At 39.9% G+C, this 8,417-nt stretch overlaps 1 protein-coding gene across 1 annotated transcript; it reads left to right on the plus strand.

Annotated features, from left to right (window-relative positions):
- Positions 1 to 1,153: 1,153 nt before the first annotated feature.
- Positions 1,154 to 3,390, plus strand: MELLADRAFT_23558 (uncharacterized protein; the record flags this gene model as incomplete). The annotated part of the gene is made up of 6 exons (XM_007408607.1): positions 1,154 to 1,926; positions 2,043 to 2,129; positions 2,221 to 2,347; positions 2,425 to 2,624; positions 2,712 to 3,203; positions 3,297 to 3,390. Coding segments are annotated over 6 exons (1,773 nt in total), but the record flags the coding sequence as incomplete, so codon positions are not given.
- Between the last annotated feature and the right edge of the window lie 5,027 nt (positions 3,391 to 8,417).

Below are 8,417 nucleotides of genomic sequence, written 5' to 3' on the forward strand. Positions count from 1 at the left end.
TGCTCTAAGACTGTCAGCTAAACACTGAACTTCAATGACAACTCTTTTTGATGGGTCTAACCTTTAGATGGCAGCACTGCTGTGGTATATAGCTCAGGAGATCTAAATGTGGAATAAACAAACTCCTTTTGGGCTAGAAACCAAACCTTTAGAATGTTGGCGGGCTGACACTGTCAATCTCCTTCTCTGAAAACTTGATGTTTCCATTACCATTTCTGGCTCTATAGGTGCAAGGATATGATGAACTTATTCTGTGACATCTGAGTGTACATATCACAGATTGCAGTGTACCTTGACGGATGATGCCACATCGTAAATAGCTCCTTTCCCCATCCGACAATCTCAATACTACATCGAGATGACCAGACTTAGACCTCTCTTCCCTTGTCAAGAACACCCCTGAATCTGGCCTTAACAGAAGATGTTGTTACTTTCTTTCCAGCTGCTCTAAAATGTAATTGAATCTTGATCGCAATTGTGGTGTTCTCTAGGCCTGTGTATAAACAATATGCCCTTGGAAGCAAGCTATAATTCTCTTCACACAGGTGGAGTACCAACTTGGACGTTGAATTTTTGGTTTTCACCTTCAACAGGATCTAAACTGCTGCGGCCTCAACCTATCTCCTGTAAACCGGATAGGAGTTCAGGCAGGTGTGGTGTGAGTTCCCAAAATGTATTGAGTGAAACAGTAGTTCCTGAGACCGGCTTTTGAGTTTAGTCAATCCAAATCGATCATCAGGATCATCATCCAGAGTTTGGCATGTAGCAGTCATTCAACCTTAACCAACAGTCACTCTCATCAACTCATTCAACTAACACGCTTTCTCGGTCTTCCATCAGCATGGGTAGCTGCTGCTTCCATCTTCTCAGAGGAAATCTCAAAGCCACTAGATTCACCAGATCTTACAACACGATCGCTCTTCGTATACCACTTCAAAAGACATCCTATATCACTCCCATTCCTCGGACACTCACTTCAAGCCAAATCAATTATTCATCTAACCTGTTTACAAATTCGAGATGCGTTCTACAATCGAGACATTTTCGTACTTCTATGACTCATTCAAATGCAAATCAGAATCAGCTTTCCGAGCCGTCATCATCTTCTGAACAATCAGTAGATAAGACGACGACCAAGCCCTCAAAATCATCTTCAAAAATCTCATTAACAGAACTTAAACGACTGGTTTATTTGGCAGAACCTGAAAAAAAGATTCTTGCAGTAGCTGGAGGCTTGTTATTGGTATCATCAAGTGTGACACTCTCAGTACCTTTTCTTTGGGGAAAAGTGATCGACGTATTCACATCTCCGGAATTATCACAAGCCTTACCTCTTTCTCTACCTGGTGTTGCGGGACTTTTAACTGGCTTTTTTCTGATCGGGGCTGGAGCTAATACTCTACGAGTGATAATCATGAGGATTGCTGGCCAACGTGTGGTCCAAAGAATCAGGAAATCGGCTTTTAACGCTATCATCAAGTCTGATATCACTTGGCATGATCTACGCGGTGCAGGCTTATCAAATGGAAGAGGTGGTACGGGCGATTTGATCTCACGATTGGGTAGTGATTCATATATAGTTGGTGATTCGATCACCCGAGATCTAGCCGATGGAACAAGGGCGTTAATTACATCAGTTGCCGGAGTTTCAATGATGTTTTACATCTCAACTAAACTAACTCTGGTCATGTTAACAGTTGTTCCCCCGACTGCGATCGGTGCAGTCTTCTTTGGAAGATACTTGAAAAAGCTTAGCAAATTGACTCAAGAAGGACTTGGTGAAATGACTAACTTTGCCGAGGAACGACTCACTCAAGTCAAGACTGTTCATAGTTTTAATTCAGTATCAATCGAACAAAAGACCTTTTCAAATAAAGTTGATGAAATCTTTGAACTTGCTCGTAAAGAGGCATTCGCATCTGGGTTGTTTTTCGGAGGCAGGCGCGACCGACTTCTACACTACATTGATTTTGATTCCAGTTTGTCATGAATCGCTGACTCGTACCTATTCTATTTTTTTTGCTTTTACCTTTGGAATGCAGTGGTTTCACCGGTAACCTGACCGTGATCGCACTCTTGACATACGGTGGTACACTTGTAGGCCGTGGCGAGATTTCAGTGGGAGACTTGTGAGTTTCTTATTTAATCAGGGTCAGTAATCAGCATCATTGACTTTGAAATTCTCGAACGGGCACACAATGTCATTGTAAAATCGCTCAGATCATCCTTGATGCTCTACACAGCATACGTGGGAAGCTCTTTGGTAGGACTAAGTAGCTGGTTTGCAACCATCATGAAAGCTCTTGGCGCTAGCTCACGTGTCTTCGAACTCTTGGATGCTCGACCAGTAAGCCTTTCTTCTTACCCATGATTGAGTTTGGGGCTCGGGTAGGACGTCATCTAAATGAGTTGCAAACTTGGTAGTCATCGGTCGTTCTTGGTGAAGGTCGAGTTCTTAGTACCACTGCACCGCTCAAGGAAATCACATTCAAAGGAGTCCATTTCAATTACCCTGCTCGACCGACTGCTGAGATCCTCAAAGGTTTAGAATTGAAAATTCAACCCGGGACATCTTTAGCTATCGCTGGGTCATCAGGTAGTGGAAAAAGTACAATCGCGCAACTGTGAGAATCTCTGACTATTCAAACTAGAATCATCCTAAGTGTTTCGACCACACTGACACAAATGCTTGATTATTACATTTCTGCCAGTCTCTTACGTTTCTACGACCCTAAGTCGGGCGAAATCATGTATGGAGAAGATAACATCAAGTCTTTCACACCCGAATCGTGGCGATCAAACTTTGGTTTAGTTCCACAGGAACCGGCTCTATTAAGTGGAACGATTGCCAGTAATATCACTTACGGAATCTCTAGTCCTGTATCACATTCTACTCTCGAGAAGTGTGCACTTCTGGCCAACGCCTTAGACTTCATCAATGCCTTACCTAAAAAGTTTGATACCGAGATTGGCCCTAAAGGGATGCAATTGAGTGGTGGTCAACGACAAAGATTGGCTATTGCTCGAGCCTTGATTCGTCAACCCAAGTTTTTGATCTTAGATGAAGCCACTAGTGCACTGGATACTGCTTCTGAGAATGAAGTGAACCTAGCCATTCAAAGTGTTATGAACGAAAGAAGCTTGACGTCTGTGATTATTGCTCATCGACTCAGCACCTTGAAGACGGCGGATAGGATAATCTTGTGAGTATAAACAGTTTACATCATCGGTTTCTTGACGATGTCTTTTGTAATCTGATCATTTCTCATTTTTTTCGTTTCGTGATACTTTTGAAGTGTTGATGATGGAAAAATCTTAGAATCTGGTACTTATGCTGAACTTTCCAAGGAAGGTACCGGGTTCAATGCGATGGTCAAATCACAACTCTTAGGAATCGGTCTTAGCGAGTTTCCTTCAACTCTTGTCAAAACTAAATAGTCTATATCATGTAGACATATTTAAACTGTTGTGTATTGAATAAAAAAAACAAGCATCTTGGGGTGTAATCCAATAGACTGAGATGTCAAATTAGTTGTGTTCTTTTGGCATATTGAAGTGTGGAGATCTGAGGTATTAACTACGCATCTTGAAGATTCCCTCCTTGCTGGATTGTGAAGCTTCGATCCAAATGAGTTTGTTTGCTTGGAGTTGCATTCTCTTGTTTGAGGTTGTGGAAAAAGAAAAAAAGTACTCATTTGTGTATTGTAAGTTTACGTATGTATCGGGGTGAAATAGCGTTGATTAATGATCCGCTGGATATGGTGCCTCTGATGAAACACTGGATAATTTTTTGACTTATTGTCTCCATTTTCATCTAATATAAAAAGAACCAGATTTCTAAACATTACACAACCAAAAAAAAACAAGACCACATTGATGTCAAACACACCCAAGATTATTTCAAAAGATCAACAAAAAACAAAGCCTAGGATCAAAATAAATAGAGATAAAATGAAAAAAGTGACAAAAAAGAAAGAAAAGGATTTCAAAAGAACTATAAATAAAATCACCAATAACAGCAAAAAAACAAACCATGATGAAAGAAAAACCCTAAGTAGAAAACAAGGTGGGAGACACATGTCACTCAGCCAACAATCAATTCCATACAATTGATCAATACCCCCATCTTGATTCTGGAGCCTTTCATCATCAATTTACATCAAGGCGCGCTTGTGGGCCACTGGAATTTAAGATTGTACTAGGGTCCTGGCAGCTGGTGCTGCCCTCACAATCTTTTGGTATTGGACCAGTAGGTCCATTCTCTCTCTGCAGGCATCACTTTTGCTTGTTCAAAAATCACGCAAATAGACCAAAAGCAAGAAAAGTGGCAGGATAAGAGAAATTTCCCATATATGTGGAAGTCTTTCATTACAAAATTGTTCTTGATTAACTCTCATTTATCCTATCACGTAGATTTGAAACCAGTTTCTAGTGCTAAAGTTGTATGCAAGAAATGTGAGGTAGTGAGAGCAGACTATCTGGTGGTTAGAATTGTAGGTAGAAAGAAAGGGCTGAATATTAAACACAAGATGGCCATATGTATTTAAACCAAGACCGCTTGAATTGAACAACAACTGCCTTTGATGAGCAGTGATTTACACAATTGTGCAAACAATGCAAACCAACAATCATAATTTGATTGGAGTAAAAGCAGACCAAAAGTATAAAAAGAAGCACTGGAAAGCACATTTTTTACCATGACCATGTTATTGCCTATTTCGTCTTATCCCTTTATTCTACTTGTATGTGATTTTCATTACTTTCTATTTCTTTTGTTTGCTTTAGATTGCTTTCATGATTGGACTAATCCTATCCAGATCTGTCCCAATCTTACACATAGACTCATTTGCGGGATACAAAGTAGAATCCGGGCACGTGCCTGGCTTTGTGCCCGGAATTATTTTGGCAGTAAAATTTGATTTTCTGGGCAAAAGTTCGGGCCCAGAATTTGAATTTACTGCCAAAAAAAATCTGGGCACAAAGCATCCTGTAATTGTAATCCAAATCCAGCAGTAGTGGATTTGGTCTTTCTTACTCTATCATCAGTTGTACTACAACAATATCCCTGTTGTCTTTTGTTGTACCACATATTGCCATATTTGTACGTTGTAGAGAGATGGAGGACCATATAACAACCTCCTCTCTCCCCCTTGGAATGAATCCACAAGTCACTTCTCCTACACACTTACTGTACCAGGATTTTAATAGGAATCACAACCACAGGAATAAAAGCATTGGCACCTATTGTAGTCCAGATTTGAGTTTTATGATAAAGAGTATGAACCTATCCACCTGATTGTTTCCACTTGATGTCCTTTGTAATAAAAAAAGTGATCAGTCGTTTGCACTTTTTCACTTTTTTTCACAATGCCACTCTCAAGACATTCTTCCAAAATCTCAGCAATCCAAAACACCCTTCAGGTTCTAACAAAGTCCAATAGACAGATTTGACTGCCTAGCAAGACCAGGATTTGTTGTCTACCTGAGGACTCCAGATCTTCTATAAGTATTTTTGAATCTCCTAATTCAACTGTTACTGAGCCTCTTGCTCAATGCACCACTTCACCTGCCCTGACTCTGGCCAACAAGAATTAACAAGGTGCAGTAACGATGCTTGAATGGAAAGGTTAGTTGAATATTTACAATTTATGCAATATCAGCAGTTGCCCTACTATTTATTCTCTTTGTTATTTTGTTTTTTATTAGTCTTGATCTTCTACTATTAACCATGCTAGATCTCTGTTGTTAACCTCATCAAGTGGTTCAGCTAAGAGAACTTGTATGGATCACCTATGGATATAGGTTTATCTTCCATTACCTTGAAGTTGAAGTTTACTGATATTGAGTGTTTGTATTAGCCCTTTGAGATGCCTGACAAAGTAGAATTATACCAAGAATCCAATATTGAGATCATCGGGTGTACCAAAATTGGCTATAACAAGGCTCAGGGAGTTGGTGTGAAGAAGCTCCTTGAGTATTTTCTTCCGCCTGACATAAGTTGTTTTATTCACTGTAAACCTCATTCTAAGTGGCAAGGGGATAATTATTAGGAGTACCGTTGGTCATAAAATGATCCATTATAGCATCCACAGCCATGCCATAACTTGTAATGTATGGAGGGTCACACAGATTGTTTAGGGCAGTATGTGAGGTACGAATTTGAACAATGTACAGCCGTGGTTCCCTACCAGCCCCTTCGGTAACACAAAAGTTACATGTGCGACCAAATGCGCACCACCAAAAATGTGCAGTGATATTCAGTCCACATGTGACCCAATTTCGTCATTCGGTAAACCCAAGTGCGACAAAAGGCGCACACGGATTTTTGCATATATATGCACAAATCGTGCATATTCTTCAAAACAAAAAAAAAGTCGTTTTTCTTTTCGACACATGCAACTAGGCCCTCGCCCCGGTCGATCCCCGTCCCCTAATTAGGGGACGAGGAATGATCCCCGAATTAGGGGACGGGCAATGATCCCCTTCCCCTAATTAGGTTAGGGGAACAATCCCCGTCCCCGAATTTGGCGACGGGGAATGACATCGGTATTTTCGGGGAATATCGCCCTTTCGCAAATACAAAAACGAACGATTAGACCGTTCACGGTAGACCACAAAGGAATCAAGGACCTTCAACAACGATACTTAACAAAATCTCAAGGTTATTCCAATCAATGTCGAGTCGATGGGATCAATGGAAGTTTGAAAGTAAGGTTCAATTGTGATCAGGTCTTTCATGAAGAATCCTACAAACATCTGAGCTAATCATTTTATCATCGGTTCTTTATCATTGCTTCTATTTCAAGTTTTAGATTCCTTTAAACGGATCTTGATTCTTCATGTCATTCAGATGTTTGGAAATTATAATTTATAACGTACAAAAAGAGTAATTTGAAAGAGAAGTGATACTTAAAAGTTGAAACTTTTCAATTTGTTTAATTTTTGTTGTCTTTCAATGCAATGAGTGCCAATGACACCATCAAATCAGTTTGTTCAAAGTGGTTCAACTCATCCAAACAAACTAAGACTGTTGAAATAAATACACACTAAATCAATTGAAAGAATAAAGACCAAGATGTATTTTAATCAGGAATCGAGAGGATTTTTGAGAACGCTTGTCCGTCTCGAGTCTCAAGAGTCAACTCTCATCTTAAGAAGATAGAACTATTGACCCATTTTATTTTCAGTTTTAACTTTCAAGTGTGATTCCATCTTTTTCATCATCAACCTTTTCAAGATGGAAGATGTTAGTATTACTACAGATTCCTCATCCATTGGAAACTCTCAACTAGCAGTTACCTCAGGCAAACGTAGTTGGGTTTGGACCTACTTTCAAGAACTACCTCAAGAAGGAAAAGTTGAATGCAATGTTGTCCTTGATGATGACTCTGCATGTGGCAAAACTTTGAAGAAGGATTCCACAGGCAGTACAAAGAGCATGTCCGATCACTTGTGTTTAGTACACAAGATAGGTGATCCGGTTAAACGAGCCAAACGACAAGCGATGATTGAAAATAGGACTAACAAGACCGATGATAATGTGTGTTGTTTTCCTTAATGTGTACTCAATTTTGAACTGATATGTTATTCTACAGAAACCATTGACGAGCCACAATCTCAAGACTGCAATGACCTATTTTCTATGTGATTGTGATCTTTCTTTTGAAATGATGGAGAAGAAGTCTTTTGTAGATCTTCTCAAAATCTGCAATCCTCAGACTGAGGCCCTTATAGTGAAAAAGGATGCAATTTCTCGACATTTACGCGAAGTTTTTTTATTTCATCAAGAGTTCTTACAAGAACAAGTATTGGCAAATGCAACTGGTGTTGCATATACTCTGGATGCTTGGACATCTCCAAACATGACCGCTTTCATGGCCATAACAGCTCATACAATCAATGAAAACTTTGAGAAGGTAGATGTAATACTTCGGATCCCTCATATTGAAGGTGATAATTTCTCTATAGATTTTCGAACTTTGAATAATCACTTGCTGATGTTCCTGTTTTGTAGGATCACACACAGGACAGTCCTTTGCCGATTTATTTTGCGAGACCCTCAAAACCTACAAAGGTTCAAATAACATTGTTGCCATTACAGCTGACAATGCGTCTTCAAATAGGAGTATGGCCCGAGCAATTCAGCATCAAACTGGAGGGTTGTTTGATGCAGGAAAAGATCTCCTAGGATGTGTTGCACACGTCTTGAATCTTGCAGCACAGGATGGCCTCAAATTATTCGGAACACTTGATGAAAATGAAGACAACCTTGATTCGAATCAACCGGGTCCCATGGATATAGGAAATCTAGTCACTGAACCGGACGGAGCCCAAATAGATCTTGCTTCAGTTTATAAACGTGTACATGGTCTAGCTCTTTACACTCGTGCAACTCCTCAACGTCGTGAAGGTTTCAA

The sequence above is a fragment of the Melampsora larici-populina genome, assembly GCF_000204055.1.
Source record: "Melampsora larici-populina 98AG31 unplaced genomic scaffold MELLAscaffold_13, whole genome shotgun sequence".
NCBI classification, from domain to species: Eukaryota; Fungi; Basidiomycota; class Pucciniomycetes; order Pucciniales; family Melampsoraceae; genus Melampsora; species Melampsora laricis-populina.